Source organism: Prionailurus bengalensis, chromosome A3 (genome assembly GCF_016509475.1).
Source record: "Prionailurus bengalensis isolate Pbe53 chromosome A3, Fcat_Pben_1.1_paternal_pri, whole genome shotgun sequence".
NCBI classification, from domain to species: Eukaryota; Metazoa; Chordata; class Mammalia; order Carnivora; family Felidae; genus Prionailurus; species Prionailurus bengalensis.
Genome location: NC_057354.1, coordinates 114,254,110 through 114,273,739, shown reverse-complemented (window position 1 = coordinate 114,273,739; position 19,630 = coordinate 114,254,110). Strand labels below are relative to the sequence as shown.

Below are 19,630 nucleotides of genomic sequence, written 5' to 3'. Positions count from 1 at the left end.
GGTATATGCATGGGAGATGAAACTAGAGATGAAAGCAGGAGCTAGAAGGTGAAGAGGGGTGTATTTACAGTTACTTGCTCTTAAATGTGGTGATGAGCTACTGAAAGGATTTCAGAGATCTGATCGGATTTGCATTACCCACTTTCTTTTTTTTTTTTTTTTTTCAACATTTATTTTTATTTTTGGGACAGAGAGAGACAGAGCATGAACGGGGGAGGGGCAGAGAGAGAGGGAGACACAGAATCGGAAACAGGCTCCAGGCTCTGAGCCATCAGCCCAGAGCCTGACGCGGGGCTTGAACTCCCGGACCGCGAGATCGTGACCTGGCTGAAGTCGGACGCTTAACCGACTGCGCCACCCAGGCGCCCCGCATTACCCACTTTCTGTGTAACCAAAGGCTCGAGCAAGAGTGACTGCTTAGAGGAGGAACTTGAGTTGTTGGCACAGTGGCATGACACCGTGGGAATGCCTTTTACACCTACTAGTTCTGTAATTACTGAGCTGTTGTTATTATATGTGAGATATAATTATATATGCATGTATATATCAATGCACACACATACATATATCTGAAAAGTAGCTTCTGAATCTTAATTTTTAAAGTAATAGACTCTGAGGCATGTTTCAATTTCCTTCGATTATAATTATACCTGAATTAAAACAATGATCTCTTGTAGGTGAGGATAGTTTGATGACTGGTGGGATTGATATTTAGTGAAACCAGAGCACCACTCGGGGAATGAATGTACTTCTAGCTTACTACATTCCTCTTTCCTGGCTTGAAGTTGACATTCCTTAGGCAGTTGTTAAATATTGACTGTACAGTTTGCATTAAGAGCTTCCTAAAGATGATAATATTCTAGTATTCTTTTATTCATGATTCTATATTTTTATTACTTACCTCCTTTCCTAACCTGTCCTTTCAAGATTCACGGTTTATAATAACTGCATAGGGTTAATTTGAGTCTAATGGTTAGCATAGACAAACTGATTAATATTGTTGTAGACTGATTTTTAGTAAGCTTTTAGATTAAGATAAATCAGGGATTAGGAAGCAAAAAAGAATGGCCGAAGTGTATCACTTCAAAATAGAGAATTTTACATTCAACACTTTCCTGCTTTTGTCTGAAATAGACAAGATTAAAGGTAATTAGGTATCAGGATTTTTTCAGAAATTGATTTTTTAAAACTATAGATGATATAGGGGCACCTGGGTGGCTCATTCAGTTAAGATCCAACTCTTGATTTTGGCTCAGATCATGATCTCACGATTCTTGAGATTTTTTGAGATGGAGCCCCACGTGGCCTCTGTGCTCACAACTGGGAGCCTGCTTGGGATTCTCACCCCCCACCCCCACCCCCACCCCCACCCCCACCCCACACCCGCCCTTCCTTCCTCCCCTGCTCACACTTCTATGTGCACTCTCTCTCTCTTTCAAAATAAATGAAATATAGATGACATGTTTTGTATATTAGTTCTGTAGCAATTTTAAAGCACACTTCAACTGTGCCTGTAAGTTATGTAATACAATTTTCTACTTAGGTCATTTTCTTCCATTATTTATTACTTAAAACCTAAACAATATTGGAGCGTTTCATGATGCTACCATTAGGAAATTGTGTAGTTTTTTTCTTGTTCATTTGAAACTTTTTATAATAATTTTAGTGAAAACGGGGAAATGGTTAAACTGTAAATATTGGTGCTATTTAATTTTGCCTCAATAATAGAGTTTATTACTTTATTTCAGAGACATTATTCAAAAGCCACTTTAGTCATCACTTCAATAGAACAAAGGATTTCAAAAGTGATAAAGAGCTCCATTTCCTTTACTTGTCTCCTGCGATATAGTAGGCACCTGTGAAGAGCAAAAAGTTGAATATTCATCCACACAAGATTAACACTCTAAGTGGAATTAACTCCCTTCGTGGTGGTTAAAATTTTTCATTACCATAAACATTCCATTTCTCAGAAAAACCTTTTTCTTTTTGGCCTAATGCAGAAAAAGTTTACTGGCTTCTCATTTATTTTCTACACAACATCTTAATTTCTGGCTTTTTTCTTCAGTTTAATGATTTAATGATTTTTGTGGTTAATACTTATAATTTTTAGGCCTACAAGCAGTGGGAAGAAATAGTTCCCTAGGGACCGAGAGAGAGCGAGAGAGAGAGATGGAGAGGAAGTGCATTGAGAATGACAGAGTGTGTCAAAAGTAGAGGGCCAAAGATGTATATAGAAGGTGTAAGCAATGTTACCCACATGCCAGAGACAGTCTGTGATTAGATACTCATTGATGTATAAGTCCAAAGTCACTACCACTGAATTTTATACCAATTATAAAAGATCGGAATCTGGTGAAAGTGAATTTTCATAACTGTCAGATTGATTGTATTCCTTTTGTTCTGCCAGTTTGAAGTATTTTTGCTTAGTATAGTATTTGTGTTACAGCCTCTGTGCTTTCATTGATTTCCTTTTTTGTTTCTTGAGAATTATCCAAACTGCTTTAAATAATGGATTAAGTTTTAATAAATTTAGAGTAGCATGTAGTCATATAAAAATATAAAGAAGTAATAGAACTTTAGCTTCTGTGGAGTGTATACAGTTTCAGAAGTTTTTAAATGTGTATTTATTAGTTTCCCCTGCTGTATGCAGTAGGCAAGAAAATATTTATTACCGTTGTTTGAAAGAGAATGAAACTACTGCTTAAGAGTTTAACATTAAAAACTTACTAATAGGTTATAAATCTGCACATTGCTCCCCGTCTCCTGATGCCTATGTTGTTCATTATTAAAAACAAAATTTTTTAGGGGTGCCTGGGTGGCTCAGTCAGTTAACCTCTGACTTCAGCTCAGGTCATGATCATGGTTCATGAGTTCAAGTCCCGTGTCAGGCTCTGTGCTGACAGCTCAGAGCCTGGAGCCTGCTTCAGATTCTGTGTCTCCCTCTCTGCCCCTCCCCCTCTCATGCTCTGTCTCTCTCTCAAAGGTAAATAAATATTAAAAAATGTTTTCAATAAATTTATATGAAAAAAGACAAGTCGATTGAACCTTACTCCAGATAGACCACTGTTACTGTATCTTACCAAAATAGTTCAGTTATCACTTAGGCTTCATGCTTGTATAATGGCTATACTTGAGGCTTAGCTGTTTCTTGAGAACACATTGATCAAATGCCAAAATACAAGTTATTCTATTATTTAAGTGATTAACAGTGTGCCTTGCTGGCACAGTCACTGGAGCATACTATGCATTGGGCGTGGAGCCTGCTTAAAAGAAAAAAAATTTTTTTTTTTTTTTTTTTTTTAAATTTTTAAGGGGTGCCTGGGTGGCTCATTTGGTTAAGTGTCTGACTCTTGATCTCAGCTCAGATATTTATCTCAGGGTTGTGAGTTAAAGCCCTGTGATACACTCTGTGCTAGGTGTGCAGTCTACTTTTTAAAAAAATATTTTTTTAATGACTAACAAAAAAACTGTAAAAAATTATAAGTTGACTTAATATTTCTATCTCAGTAGCATAACATAACAATATAAAATGATTATTCCTTATCAAATTACATTATATGAGCTTTATGTTTCAGGACAGTTTCCATGGTCTTTATCCCAGATGCAATTTCAAGCACTGTGAATTGCTGCATTTGAAGTGTCTTGCTAACAAGGTTTAGTTTATAACAAATCCTTCCAGGCACATCCTAACAAATAACCTGTTCCATATTATCTGTAGGTTTTAGAGCTATAAGGGGACTGTCTAGACTTAAGGTAGTTCAGATATTCCTTTTTATAAATGAGGAAAACAAGGTCCATAAATACTTTGGTTTGTTCCAGGTTCTCTGATACTTTGTGGCAAAGCTGTGATAACTCCCAAATATATTTATCCACTAAGTTAAACCTAACTTCCAAAGAACAATTCAGTTTGTGCATCAGTGAATAATTAGAAATTGGAGAGGTGGACTTTTTTCTGAGCTGGTTTTAGATATTTAGGATATATAATTTTTTTTAATGTTGATAGTGAAGTAAAATTGTTTTTCTAATTAAAAATTTTGCTTTTAGTAATTATAAAAGCATATACAATAATGCAAATTCTACAGAGTTTTTCTGATAATTTCCTTTTACTGACCTTTTTTCATTACCTGAAGAATTTTCAAGTCATGATAGGTTCTTAAAAGGCAGCATATTACCTTAGATATGATAGCATTTGTGTTGTGCCTAAGTAGTAATTACTACATTGCTAAAGTAAACCTAAGCCTCACTGTTTTTTGGTCTCTCTCGTACATGAGCAGAGAGCAACTTTGTATACTTACCACTTAAATGAAGAGTGAGTCAGCATTACCCATTTGATGTTTTTCTTGGTCAAAAGAATTAATAAAAAGCAGGGGGTGGCTGGGTGGCTCAGTCCGTTGAGTGTGCCACCTCTCGATTTTGGCTCAGGTCGTGATCTCAGGGTCACGGGATCGAGCCCAGCCTTTGGCTCCACACTGAGCATGGAACTTGTTTTGAATTCTCTTTCTCCCTCTGCCGCTCTCTCCCAATTGTGCTCTCTCTTGAAAAAAAATAATAAAGAATTTATGAAAAGCATTTCTCTGGTATTTTCTTAATTACCACTGTGTGTGTTTTTCCTCTGCTGTCTTTTCAATCTGATTTGGTATCCACTTGCATAGATTAGGGCAGGGCATAGGTGATAAAATTGTTTTCTCTGTGTGATGAAAGAAGGCTCTCCCCATCCTCCACACACTCTATTATTTTCTGTCTCCTGAATGTTATTGCTGTCTTTGTATACCTTACATTCCTGATATCTTTAACTCTCTTGTCAAGGGATAGTTAAAGAACTTGTGTAGCAATAGTTGGTATTTGAAAAATAAGCAGAAACATTCCTCCTCCCATTTATGACCACTTATTGATCAACATTTTATTTTAGACTTAAACATGAGAACTTGAAAGCAACTCATCTTGTTAATGAAGGGATCTGTGGCACAGGTAACATAACATAATACTTTAAACTTTTGTGTGTGTATATATATATAAACTTTTATATACACACACATACATGTATAATCATTTCCATTTGAAATATAATTGTCTAGTGTGAAAATTCATTCTTTTGCCCACAACATAGTCACACTGTGAAGATGTGACCCCTTCAGCTTTTACATATCAGTCCTGGTGAAATTCAGTTTCTGCTGGCTATTCCAACCTTTTCTCTCAAAACAAAGTCAGAGTAAGCCATAGTAGTTTGGTTTCACTTTTGAATCAGTGTGACACTTCATAGCTTCCTTGGAGCAGGGGTGAAGACCATTCATTTTATCTTTGATCTTCTATGCAGACTTTTCCTACTGGACTCTAGTAGGCAAATAATCCTATTTAGTATATTTAGTAATTGACAGTTTGACCAAAAATTTGGAAGAGGGACTTGTTGTCAGTCAAATAATCTGAATTGCTAATAAGGATGCATCACAAATGTCTGTATTGAGTATGAGGCGTTCTGGATTTGAACTTCTCTTTAACAGCATTAAAGCAAACATCTTTTATTTCCATTTCCCTTAGCTATTTCGAAGCATCTTCTGGTATAAGAAAGTTCATCATATTTTAGAAATAACTGAATTCTGCGGCACCTGAGTGGCTTAGTAGGTTAAGCATCTGACTCTTGATTTCAGCTCAGGTCATGATCTCATGGTTCATGAGGCCCATGTCAGGCTCTGTACTGACAACATAGAGCCTGCTTAGGATTCATTCTCTCTCTCTGTTTCTCTCTCCTTCCCTCTCTCTCTGCCCCTTCCCCTGCTCCCCTGCTCACACTCTCCCCTCCTCCCTGCTCACACTCCCTCCCCCCCACCCCCGCCACCCCCCCAAAGTAAAATAAATAAACTTTTAAAAATAAATAGGGCACCTGGGTGGCTCAGTTGGTTGAGCATTCAACTTTGGCTCAGGTCATGATCTTGCCATCTGTGAGTTCGAGCCCCGTGTCGGGCTCTGTGCTGACAGCTCAGAGCCTGGAGCCTGCTTGGGATTCTGTGTCTCCCTCTCTCTCTGCCACTCGCCTGCTCACATTATGTCTCTCTGTCTCTCTCTCTCAAAACTAAATTAAACATTAAAAATAATTTTTTTAATAAAATGAAAATAATTTAATTCTCTTGTCGAAATACCCAATTCCTTTTTATGTAACTAAGCAATAAGATTAATTGACCTCTTTTTCAGAGGCGTATTTTCTGTCACTCTCATTTTAACAGCCTTAGGCTAGTTCCTCTAGGGCTTCAGTTAGTTACCAGAGAATTTCATTTCTAGCCCTCCTACCTTTGTTTCTGTTGGAAAAACATTTCGTAGTTTCTCCTGTTCTTCCTCTGCTTCTAACACCTACAAAATGAAAGAGGCCTGGTTTCATAACCAAGAAGCATTTGTTATAATCATACCTACATTTTTTTTTTAAGTTTCTGTTTTTGATGACCTTGAACGAGTTTCATAGTTCATCAACCTTTTACTCGGTGATGGAGACAATGATGCCAATGTTTATTTTACTATCTTTTATTTGCCTCAGTTGGATTATCCCTTGGTAAAGCGTATTATTTGTGGCAACTCCATTCCACAACAGCACACAGTACCTTCATTTTGTCCTGTGATGTTTAATCTGACCTAGAAATTATATTTTTATCTAATCTAGAAATCAAGGGTTTATTTTTAAAAGGCTTATCGTACCCTCTGTTTGAATATTTCCTTCTATAGTGCTCATTTATGCTTCCCAAGACAATGGAGATTATGTTTTCAATTTTAAATCCTATTGAAAACTAAAACTGACACTTCCGTTTGGAAAGAGTTTAAAAAAAGGGAATCAGAATTAAAAATTAAGGTTTAAACTAATAATGAAAAGCATTCATCTTACAGAGGTCTTTGCTCCATTTACTGGTGCATTTCAAGAATTTTCATGTTTTCTGGAGATAATTAGAAGCAAATAGTTCTCCACAGTAATGTATTTTCTAAATCTTCCTGCTTACTTTTAATCTTAATTCATTTTAGACTTTATCCCTGACAAAGAGCTTTAGAACTGTGGAATATTATATGATGCATTGGTTTACAGAGAAATGTAGAAGTTTCATTTGCTTACAGTTTTAGAATCTTTCTCTAAGATGCTAGTTCTTAATAGTTCTGGAATCTGGATATGTCAGCATGTTGTCTCCAGATTACTTGTTCAACATGGCTGTACTTTTTAAATGTTTATTTCAACTGTTTTGACTTTAGAATTAGGAGTTCAGGGAATGGAGGTGATCTTTCTTTATGTTCTACCAAGAAAATAGCTATATTAAGCTATTTTCGGTTTATAGATTATAAAATAACATAATTCTGATATTTTGCATTTAGTCTTACAAAGATCCAACTTATTTTGGGTGACAGTGTTAGCAGAGGTAGGGCACTGTAACTGAATATTGAATTATGGGGATTTTTTTCTTTTGTTTTTACAAGAAAGATTTACCCATTTTGCTCACATCCTAGTTCAAATTACATGTCAGAGAGCCAAAATTTGCTTAATTTGTTAGCCGTTTAGTTGGAATTCACAGCATAGTGGAAAATGTTTGCAGATAATTCTGTGCAATAGTAGAAACTTCAGTTGATTCCTCGTATTTCTTCAGGGCAGTGATCACAACCAGATTCAACGTATGCACAAAGCAGCGGATACCATGGTAGCGGCCGTCGCTGATTGCTTTTACCATGTTGGATCCATTGTCAGTCTCAGAGACCTACTTCCAGCTAGGTGCCTTGAACTCAAATAGCTTTTCCCACAGACTTCAGGATGTGAGCGAAGGTATGGCCTTTTTTCATGAGCTGGGCCTACATATGGGTTGACAGTAACCTGCAACTTTTATAGGAAAGAGACTACTGGCTGTAGTTGGATATCAGACAATGACTAGTTGTGGTCATCATTAGGCAGGGAGTGTGTGTTCTTTGTAGATTTGAAGTACTCTCACCTTTTGGACATTATCCCTTTTTCTCCTGTCTGTTTTTGTCAAGGTTGTTCACGTAAAAATTTCTCATTTGAACCTGGTGTAAAGCTCTAAAAGATAACTGCTTTATGAGTTAACCATTATCTTCGATAGGAGATGCATAAAATCATTTCTTTCACACCTTTGGTATCAACATATTTTTTTAACTTTTGTGTATTTTTGCACTTTTTTAGCATCTTTTTAAAATTTTGTGGTCCAAAATATATATATATATATATATGAAATTTACCATCCTGACTGTTTGGACTACTTTAATAATAGGAATTTCTCCTACTAATCATCTTTTAAAAACTGGATTTAGGAAATCGGTATCCATGAATAGGGCTTGGAGTTTAGGATGAGTCCTCTCTCCAAGGCTGACTTGCTCTCACTTGTGTTGTGCACTTTACTCTCCATGCCAGACACTCTTGTTTCTTCAAGGAGAAAACACCCTAATTCTGGAAAAATGCACTTCACTTCATATCTTTCTTCTCTGCTTCGCAAGATGTGTTTCTTAAATGAAATCTTCATTGAGCGTCCAGTGGATCAACTGTTTGATGACAGATTTTAGGAAACCATCTTTATTTTATTGTGGCTATGACCGTAGCTCTTCTGTTTTTGTTTTTGTTTTTGTTTTTGTTTTTCAAACTACTTACTGTTGTTTTCCTGTTACGGTCAGTGATCCTATTACTTAAGATTTTTTTAAGCCCTGGTATCAGAGGGAGAATCATTTACAATTGGTGGGGGAGTCCTTCTAAATTCAGAAAGTCAAACAGCTTATTGCACTTTTCTTGATTCTCAGTGTTTGACACTGATTGTGAATAGCTGTTGATAAATGCAGAAGTTGAGAATCTGTTTGAGCTTGTCCAGCATTACATCTTTATTAAGAAAAGTATCAGGTACTATTAAGCAATAGTCTCCACTTTATTTCATAGCTTTTTAAAAGGCAGTATCTTATTTGATTCCAGCACTTAAAATGCCTGATATTTCAGTCTTACAACATTCATTCACTATAGTCTCCTTACATATACATGCAAACACTCATGTTCATATACATGTACCTGTGCAGAAATTGATGACTGAAATGAGGTACAATATAGCATCCACCAAGTTGGCCATGCGTTCTATGTGATTTCTTATACCTCAGTGGTAACCTCAGACAGTAACCCAGTGACACTTTGAGTTGAGCCATCTTGCCAGGTGAGGCAACTCTATGCCTTCTAGTTAAAAATACCTGTGGGTACTAGTTTTTTCACACACTGCAGAAATCACTTCAGAACGCACGCATAATGCTATATATGGTTACCCTTGCTAGCCACCTGAGTGGCCCTTCTTCGTTTACCTCTTAACAGCTCCCTCAAGTGTAAGCACTGAATTGCTTCTGAGCAGATTTTTGTCTTTGTGCTGAAGAATAGTTCATTTATACATAGCTAACAATATTATTTTGTTAAGGACTCTTCTACCTTCTGCTAGTCTTTTTATAGCTCATCTAAATCTCCATGCTCACTTTGTGAAATACAGTTGTAATACAGTTGCCAAGTCCTTTTGTTGGTAGGTATACAGCTAGAAGAATAAGTGATGCTGTAGCATGAATATTTTAAACACCTTTATTTATATGTGTTTTCAGTTTGTATTATCTATTTAATGAATTAACAAAAGTGTAAGTTTTTAATATCTAACCAATAGTATGATGATTATTAAGTGAAAAGTATGTGCTGAGAGTTGAAATACAAAAAAGGATATTGATATTCACTTACTAATTTCGGTGACTCTTAAAATAAAACTCTACTGTATTCACCTAGAAAATTTAAAGAAACATTTTGATGCCTTATACACAGAGACATTGTTGTACTACATCCTGTTAATGATACAGAATTTGATACAAGATTGGGTACATTTTAGACCCTGGATAGAGAATGCCTCTAAAATGATTATGCCCTAAAACTTACTGTTTAAATATAAAGTTATGATGTATAAAAGCACATTGCATTAAGATACCTAGTAATAAACCTTCATTTTTACTCCAGAATATATCTTTTAATTCTCCCCTTGGGAAAGAATATACTTACTCTGAGTGAAATACAAATAGTATTACAGTGAAAAAGTATACATATGGTTGTTTGATTCCCAAATCTTAGAAGACAGAGGATAGACCTCTGTCCCTTTTAGATAATGAAAATGATTTCTTCTACTTCCAGGTATTTGTAATTACTGTACTACAAGTACGTTTTTAAAAGTGTGGATCCAAGGACATATCGAGTATCTGGGTGTTTTTACAGTGTTCATTTTTTATTTAGATTGATTGATCACATTTGAAGGGAAAACCTATCCAAAGCTTTATTTATTATGCTAGGCATTATTCTGTGGCTTCAAAACAACAATGAGTCTAACTTAAACTACTTCTGCTATATATCATATGTATTTCAAATGAAATACACACTATCATTTTGATTTTTAACCACTGTGACTTAACAGAGATACTTGTTTTTCAATCCTAAAGTCTTAATTTTCCTTGCATTTCTTCCCATATTAAAAAAAAAAATTCAGATCTAAAAGGGAAAATGTTAAAACAGGAGTAAAACCAGATGCATCTGATCAAGAACCAGAAGGACTTACACTGTTGGTACCGGACATCCAGAAGACTGCTGAGATTGTGCATGCAGCCACTACCAGTTTACGGCAGGCAAATCAAGGTACAGAACTGTCCTTGCTGCTTTTCTTTTGACCCAGAGATGTTTCATTTACTTCCGAAAACTACCTCTCTCTTTTCTCTGTGTTAATGCTTTGCAAGCAAGCTCATTTACCTAAAAATTTTGTTGCCACGTTTTCAAGTTAATCGTGAATAGTCTCTAATTTTGAAATACTTACCTCTCCTTTGTATGATCACTCACACTAGATTGAGCAGGCAGACAGACATGTCATGAACTTCTCTTCTTCCTGTTGGTAGTTGTGAAATTGAAAAATGCCATTGTACTGGATAGGAAAGAGTACATTTAGACTGGGTGTGAGAATTTAGTTTAAATTAGCATTTTCATGTCTTAGCAGTGTATTATCTATTGTTTTACGTCTGCTGTGTTGCCTGATTGGGTCAAACTAATTTTACAGATTTTAAGAACATAAACTTTAAAGTTGATAAGGGTTTTAGCCCTATTAGTTATGTTTATGACATAAAAATCTCTTATATTTAAACTGATACACCAGGAAGATAATTGTGAAGAGTTTGTTAATTTTTTAGAATTCGAACTTTGAACTGTAGAAACTGTTTTTGTTTTAATCTTTTAAAATGTATGCTTATATTATTTATCTTGAAATATTAAATAACAGAAAAAAAACTAGGTGAATGTTCAAAGAAGGTGGCTATGAAACCCAAACCTTTATCAGTATTGAAATCGCTTGAAGAAAAATATGTGGCTGTTATGAAGAAATTACAGTTTGGTAAGTTGAAATTTTAACCTTCATTTCTTCAGATCTCGTTTCATATTGTGTAATAGTGCTATTAAAATGTGTTCTAGTAAATGAAAGATTTTAAAAGTTGTTTGTACCATGAATTCTTCATATCCTCTGTGTGTGTGTGTGTGTTTGTGTGTGTGTGTGTGCGCGTGTGTGTGCGCGTGTGTGTGCGCGTGCGTGCACACACACTATGTATACATGCAAACATTTGATCATCTTTTCATCTCTAAATTTATATCTGTATTTATAGTTGTATTTGGAAATCATGATTCAGTAGAAACCTAGGGGAAAAAATAAAGTCAAATGTCAAAAAAAAGGGGGGGGTGGTGCAGAAAGTAGTTTTCTTTAAGACCTCTCATTTCTGTATTTGCTGGCCAGAAGAAAGCTAAGACCTGGCACTTTGAACTAAGTCTGTTACTCTTAACATTTTAGAATTCCATGAGATTTGCCTTTGGAAAATAATAGTTTTGTAAAGTCCACTTGTATCCTTTTCTATTCTGAAACTCTTGACAAGTAAAGACTGGTGAAAAGATCCTACCAGTCTCCCTCATAAGGTGTTAGTCTATAAATAAACACTAGAATTCCAAATTTTGGTGACCATTAGTAACTGTTATTATCTGTGCCTCTTTTCCAACCTTGAGACCCAGTCAAAAGACTTTGACTTTATGAAAAGGAACACTAAAGCAAGTGTAAAAATACATAAACTTTTGACATACTGTCTTTGAAACTTCAGTGGAAATCATTTAGCTTTTGCTCTACCTTACTTCCCAGGTTTGCAGTAAAAATCACGTGCAGTAGTAATATATATGAAAATGATTTGAAAATGATAAAGTACTCAGGCAGCTTTTGTTTCATCATCTTTTTAAAAAAAATTTTTTTTAATTTAATGTTTATTGATTTTGAGAGAGAGACAGAGCATGAGCAGGGGAGGGATAGAGAGGGAGGGAGACACAGAATCTGAAGCAGGCTCCAGGCTCTGAGCTGTCAGCACAGAGCCCGATGCGGGGCTCAAACTCACGAGCCGTGAGGTCATGACCTAAGCTGAAGTCGGATGCTCAACTAACTGAGCCACCCAGGCGCCCCTGCTTTTGTTCATTATCTTAAGATTGGAAGAATTGAGATGACGTGTATATACTGTTGTTCAGAAAAAATGTAACAGTTTTGTTTTTGGATAATTGTGCCAGCCACTGATAGGTTGTGACCATTTTGTTTAATAACCACTTAATTCAGGAAAATGTAATAAATGTCAGGTTCATTCAATACTATATTAATAACTATAAATGATTACCAAAGGAACAAAAATATTGTCTGCTGTAATCTTAAAGTTACAAGACACCAAGAACAAATACTGTTATACAAATATATCATGAATTATAGACATCCTCAGAGAGGTGTCATATAAAGGAATAATCAGAATTATCAGGAAAAGCCACACCACCAGTATGATCCTTGTAGCCACATTCACTGTCACAACTAGGAAAAGTACTCTCAGATTTTAAGTAGACTTCATTTTTTAAATCTCTCAAATGAAAGCCTTTATAGTTACAATTTGATTAATGTATATTGTTGCAAATCTTTTTTGAAACTAAATTCACTATATTGTGTAGAATAAAACAAATGAAGTAGACTGGAAATATGTCAGGAGTTGTCAGTAGCACTGCGTTAAGGTGAAATAATTGATACATATCTCTACTCAGGTTTGTCTGCATACAGTTGAAGGTAACTATTGGTAGCCTTGAGGCAAAACCCAGGTATTAGATGGGTTTGTCTGTAGCTTCACACTTCTGTGTACTTTTTTCACTTTGTGACAACCTGTTTGTTTCCCTCCTCCTCCAGATTCAAAAGCATAAAGAAACTTTCTCTGCTTCTTTATTGGCTGTCTAATTGTGCTTTGATTCTGAATGAAATTTAGTCTGTGAGTTGCCCCAACTAGGTACCAATGCATGTCTACTGAAACCTTTAATGTCTTACTTCTGGAATAGAATTCCAGAGTGGAGTGGAATAGAATGGAATGGAACAGAATTTTGAACCTCAAGTGGACAGTAACTTTGTTGGGGAGCCATTGAGAACCTGAGTAGGTTAAAAATAAATCCTGCAAAAACTAAGACCTTTTTAGTATGATCCTGGTAGATTTGCCAGAGGACATCATTTGGTTGCTTCCCACTCACACCATTAAATATAGCACTGATACTTGGTGGGAGTATACAAGAAGGAAGAAAAAGTGGTCCATGGTCATGATATTTTAAGAGTTTAAATCTCTTTTTTTCTAAGACTTTTTTTAATGTTTATTTATTTTTGAGAGAGAGTACAAGCAGGGGAGGGCAGAGAGAGGGAGAGTCCCAAGCAGGCTCCACAATGAGTGCAGAGCCCAATGCTCTATTCCTTGAACCTTGAGATCATGACCTGAGCCAAAACCAAGAGTCAGACGCTTAACGGACTGTCATCCAGGCACCCCTTAAGATTTTAAGTAGCATTTTATAAACCACATATGGGGGCGCATGGGTGGCTCAGTCAGTTAAGCGTCTGACTTCGGCTCAGGTCATGATCTCACGGATTGTGAGTTCGAGCCCCGCTTTGGGCTGTGTTCTGACAGCTCAGAGCCTGGAGCCTGCTTCAGATTCTTTGTCTCCCTTGCTCTCTGCCCCTCCCTCACTTGTGCTCTGTCTCTCTGTCAAAAATAAATAAATATTAAAAAATAAAACATATGATTTGCTGTTACTGCTGAACTTTGGATTTACTGATCTTTAGTAATTGACAGAGGCTTTGGATATAACCAGATTTAGTCTAATTTGTTTAGGTTCTTCATTTTATTTTGAATTTTTATTCAATATTTTTGGTCTTTTGAGGGGCATATAATTTGCAAACATTAATCTCCTGTTCAGTGTTTAGACTGTTAGCCTGGAGTGGGGGGTGTCAAGAATAGGGTTGGGAAGAGAGAAGAGGTGATTCTTCTAACCAAGATTTGGTTTCCTTTTACTTGGAAAAACATTCTTTCTGGTGGGTTAAGATTTACATAGATTAATTTTTTATATAACTTGAGTTTATCACTGAAAAGCTGGTGTGGGCTTTTTAGAAATCTTTTAGAAGTGATTATTCTTTCTCTCCCATTGTTACTTATTAGTATATTAATCCTGAAAAGATACCATGGAATGAAACTATCATTTGTGTTCTAATATTGTACAATATCATTTTTATTTCTCTTAGAAATTATTCCATAATCTTTTCCGAGTAGGTTTCTTCTTTGTGTACTTTAATTAGGGGTCTGGTTAGCTTCTAATGATACTACAGCCTTTGGCCTCACTAATTTTGACAATCTAATCTGTTCCTTTATTCTGTTAACATGTTTGTTTTTAATAATTTTTTTAATGTTTATTTATTTTGAGGGAGAGAGAGCGTGCATGTGTAGGGGAGGGGCAGAGAGTAAGGGAGAGAGAGAGAATCCCAAGCAGCCTCTGCTCTGTCAGCACAGAGCCCAGTGCTGGGATTGAACTCAAAAATTGGTAGAGCATGACCCAGGCCAAAACCAAGAGTTGGATACTTAACTGACTGAGCCACCCAGGTGCCCCTTTGTTTGTTTTTAAACAATACTTCTGAAGAAGCATTATTTTAAGTTTATTTATTTATTTTGAGAGAGAGAGAGAGAGAGACGGGGAGAGAATGAGTGGGAGTCATGACCATGAGATCATGACCTGAGCTGAAATCAGCGGTCAAACTCTTAACCATCTGAGCTACCCAGACCCCCTGAAGAAGCATTTTATTGGAAATTCCCTTTTTGTGGTTATTTAAAGCAAATACTTGAACTTGGTTTATGTGAATTTGGTTAAGTGTTACTTAATATACATAAGTTTATATCTTTTTGGACTCCGATTAGTTTCTATAGTATTTTATCAAACTATTCCATATTTATTGTTGCACTAAAAATTACTCTCAAAACTTAAGGTGTTTAAAACCTTTATTATTTCACAGTCTCCATGGGTCAGGAATTCAGGAATGGTTCAGCTCACTGTTTCTGGCTTAGACTCTCTTATAAATGTGGCCATCAAGATGTCGGCTGGAGCTTCGTCATGTGAAATCTTGACTGACTCTGGGGGCTGTGCTTTCGATCTCCCTCACGTGGTTGTTGACAGGAGGCCTTAGCTCCTTGCCATGTGGGCCTCTCCATAGGACTTTTTGAGCATCTTCATACATTGTGTCTGGCTTCTCATAGAGAGCAAGCAAACAGGAAGCCAAACTGCCTTTTATGACTTAGTCTTAAAAGTTGTAAACATTGCTTCAGCTTTATCATTAGAAGCAAATCACTAAGTCTAACCCATGCTCAAGGAACGGGGAATTAATTTCTACCTTTTGAAGAGGGTGTCAAAGAATTTTTGAAAGTATTTTAAACCATCAAGCTTCTATTAGGAAAATAACGAGTCTGTTCTAGGATTCTAAGAAGGAAGTTTCCTGAAATGTGATTGTGTGTGTGGGAGTTAAATATTTTATTGAACTTTAGGTTTGAATTCACTTACTGGTTCAGACCCAAATATGTTTTAATGTCTTTTTAAAGCATCTGTAATGTGCATGTAGTTGAAAGTATTTAGATACATTCCATCTCTATATGTTCTTTAGTTCTTTCCATTCAAAAAGTTTCATTTTATCAATATAAATGCCTTATGCTTCTGTATGTATAGGAAATTCTGATTTAAATTATTACCTCTAATTAAGAAATTCAGAGTCCTTATGTCAGAGCCAGGAGACTTCTCTTGTACCACATAAAATCATAAACTCTCCAAGTTGGGTATGACTTTAAACATCATTAAGTTTTACTACCCAGTGACTTTTAGAATCATTCACCAAAAAAATTGCATGTTTTCTGTTGAGCTTTTTGGAATAAACTATATTTTCTACCTTTTATATCAAGTACTTTTAATATCATGATTCTTCTACAATTTGATATTTATTGACTGCCTAATATTCCATCATGTAACATACTGTCATTTAACCAATAACTGGTCCTTCAAGTTGTTTAAGTTTACTTATTTATTTTGAGAGAGAGAGAATGAGCGCATGCATGCGTGAGTAGGGGAGGGGTAGAGAGAGAAGGAGAGAAAGAATCCCAGCTGGGCTCTGTGCTATAAGCGGGGCTCGAACTCACAAACCATGAGATCATGACTTGAGTCAAAACCAAGAGTCAGATACTCAACAGACTGAGACTGAACCACCTAGGTGCCCGTCCAGTTTTTCAATAACCTTTTGCAACATCTCAGTGGCCATATCATTGTTATAAATATTTATATACAGTTATGATTATTTCCTCAGGATAAATTAATAGAAGAGGATTTGTTGAGTCAAACTATGTACATTTTTAGCAACTAGTCATTATGTTTGAATATTTTAATTAAGTTTTGGTATTAGTAGATCCTGTTCTCTTATAGGTAGCTATAGGATAGAAAATTTTCCTCCAGTCTTAGGAATCGGCTCATGTTTGTTTCTGGTGGATTGCTGTTTATAAAATTCAAATTTGTCCAGAAATTTATCTCTGTAGTATGTGAAAGGCGAAATTGGGCAGATGAAATAACTCCAGTTTACAACTTCACTGACAGGAAGTAGTTAGCAGTCTTGCTGAGATGTAGTATATGTACTGTGTGGTAAAGTCAGCTTTCAACATTTCTTCTTAAATTAGATTCTACTCGTATAGAATTGGTGATAGTTTCTACAAGAGATGCACCAAAAGTTTATTTTTCTCTCTGAAAGATTTGTTAAATAAAGATTGTGGCACTCCTCTTTTAAACATATGGAATACACAGACCTGTGACCCTTCATAGGTCTTCCCTCTTTTTCTAGATTATAAGCTACTTGAAGTCTTGAAGATTTCATTTCCGATTTATCATTTAATCCATATAAACTAGCCTAGAACCTTGCACTTAGTAAGCTCTTGGTGAAATTTAGTGCATTAATGCTAATTATAATAATAGCATTAGTTTTTCTGTATATTTAGAATTATATGAACATAAGATCAGAAGTTATTGTTGCTTCTAATTGACAGTATTTGCCCTAGTACATGGTTTTGATGTAGTGTTAAAATTTATATAAATCTTTTGTAACCCATTGGTTAGGGTGGAATAATCTGAACTGGAGATAAAATTCAAATCCATTTTTTTTTTTTCTGTGTGTACAGAGTTTGTAAGTAAAGAATAACTTCAACTCTTTTCTAAATCTGCCTGAATAAATGGTTAAGAATTAGCCCATTAGTTGTATTTTCTCAGAGTACTTAGAACATTACCCTAATAATCTTCCTTTATTGCATTAACTTAAATTCCAAAAGTAATGCAAGAGTAGACCTCAGTCTGGGACTTCGTTTTCCAACTCCAAAGTCAGTGCATATATATAAAGACCTATTCTGGTTTAAAAAAAATGAAATATAATAATAGTTCTTGGCATTTAGTATTTTGAATTATTTTGGCAAAAATTATACACCACACATTTTAAGAATAAATTGCTTTTTCTGCTTTACATTGTCATAGCAGCTTGATACAGTCTATCAGTGTATCCACATTATATAGATTAAAAAATCATTTCCTGGGATTCCTGGCTGGCTCAGTCGGCAGAGCATATGTGACTCTTGATCTCAGGGTTGTAAATTCGAGCCCCACTTTGGATATAGAGATTACTTAAAAATAAAATCTTAAAAAAAATAATAATTTCTTCATTTTGCTCCATTACATAATCCATCCACCAAACAGTAGTTGTGACATAAACATGTATAGCTTGCTAATTTTTCATGGTCCTCCCCATTTTGTGGGGCTTAAAAAATTTTATTTTAGTATATTGACACACAGTGTTACATTAGTTTCAGGTGTACAACATAGCAATTCATGATTTTTGTGCATTATGCTGTGCTCACCACAGTGTAGCTGCCATCTTTCACCATACAACACTATTACAATGCCATTGACTGTGTTCCTTGTGCTCTGCCTTTGGTCCTCTCTGTTTTGGATGAAGGGCTAGTGATTTATTTGTGATCCTTGTCGTTATAACACTACTCCATTCTAGTTCTTTTTCTTTTTTTTTCAGTGTTTTTTTTTTCTTCTTTTTCTTTTAGATACATTTGAGATGGTTTCTGAGGATGAAGATGGGAAATTGGGTTTTAAAGTAAATTACCACTACATGTCTCAGGTGAAAAATGCAAATGACGCAAACAGTGCAGCCAGAGCCCGCCGCCTGGCCCAGGAGGCTGTTACGCTGTCAACCTCACTGCCTCTTTCGTCCTCTTCGAGTGTGTTTGTGCGCTGTGATGAGGAGCGACTTGACATCATGAAGGTAGAAAAACAACTGTGTTTTCTCTATTTCTGGCTAACGCCATTATGCATATAGTTGTCTCTATTGTTCAGATAGTGACTATACAGAGCAGTAGAAGTAGCATGAATTTTAATAAATAATCCTGTTGGCCATTTTGGACATCATTGAAAGGAGTCCTTTTTTTAATGTTAGAGTATGTGTATGGGACAGCTCTTCAAAATAACAGTTTAGAAGAAAGTACCAAAATGCCTGCCTTGAGTAAAGGCCATATACAGCGTGTAGTTTTAAGAGCTGAGTATCACAGGATTTTATGTTGGTTGGTAGGAAAAAATCATAGGACTTCTTCCTTGTCATCCAAGATATTTCCTTCATGTTTTATAGTATCGTTCTTCAGAAATTATTCTTTTTTTTTCTTTTCTAGGAAATTCATGCAGTTACTTAATTACCTAAGACTGACTTAATTACTTAAGATCTGTGAATTAAGTAATGATAGTACAATAATAAATAACTGCACCTTTATGCTTTACCATTGTGGTTATCTGGCTTTAAATTCTACGTGATTGCTGCAGCAAGAAAATTATAAAGATTTGACACCTGCCAGGGAGGGACATGATGGGGAACCTTTCTTTACATTTGTCATTTAATTCTTGGTATCATAGTCTGTCTTCCTTAGATACACACCTGTAACTATCAACACATTGATTTGAGGAGCTTTTTTGTTTTTGTTTTTGTTTTTTTGCTTGCTTATTACTTTTTTATTTTGCTCTTTTGGATAAATTTTCAGTAAAAATCTCATAGGCTTTGCCTATTTGAGCACACTCTTACCTGTCCCTTGTTACAAACAATAGTCAATTACAAAAGGATTGCCTCGGGAAGTATTGTGTCACTAAATAGACCACATAAGTTCAGACTTGTGACTTTGTCTCTGGAAAACATTATGC

The 19,630-nt window shown here is 35.6% G+C and overlaps 1 protein-coding gene across 26 annotated transcripts in view; it reads left to right on the top strand.

The window, feature by feature from the left end:
- Window positions 1-19,630, top strand: part of BIRC6 (baculoviral IAP repeat containing 6) — a 225,639-nt gene that overhangs the window by 188,858 nt on the left and 17,151 nt on the right. For 25 of the 26 annotated variants that reach the window (XM_043553219.1, XM_043553244.1, XM_043553243.1 and 22 more), the window contains 3 exons: window positions 10,509-10,654; window positions 11,286-11,396; window positions 18,493-18,710. In XM_043553219.1, coding sequence (XP_043409154.1) covers window positions 10,509-10,654; window positions 11,286-11,396; window positions 18,493-18,710 — 475 coding nt within the window. Of the gene's footprint in view, window positions 1-7,610; window positions 7,784-10,508; window positions 10,655-11,285; window positions 11,397-18,492; window positions 18,711-19,630 lie in introns of those variants that run through there. The other variant, XR_006292783.1, reaches the window with a different exon arrangement.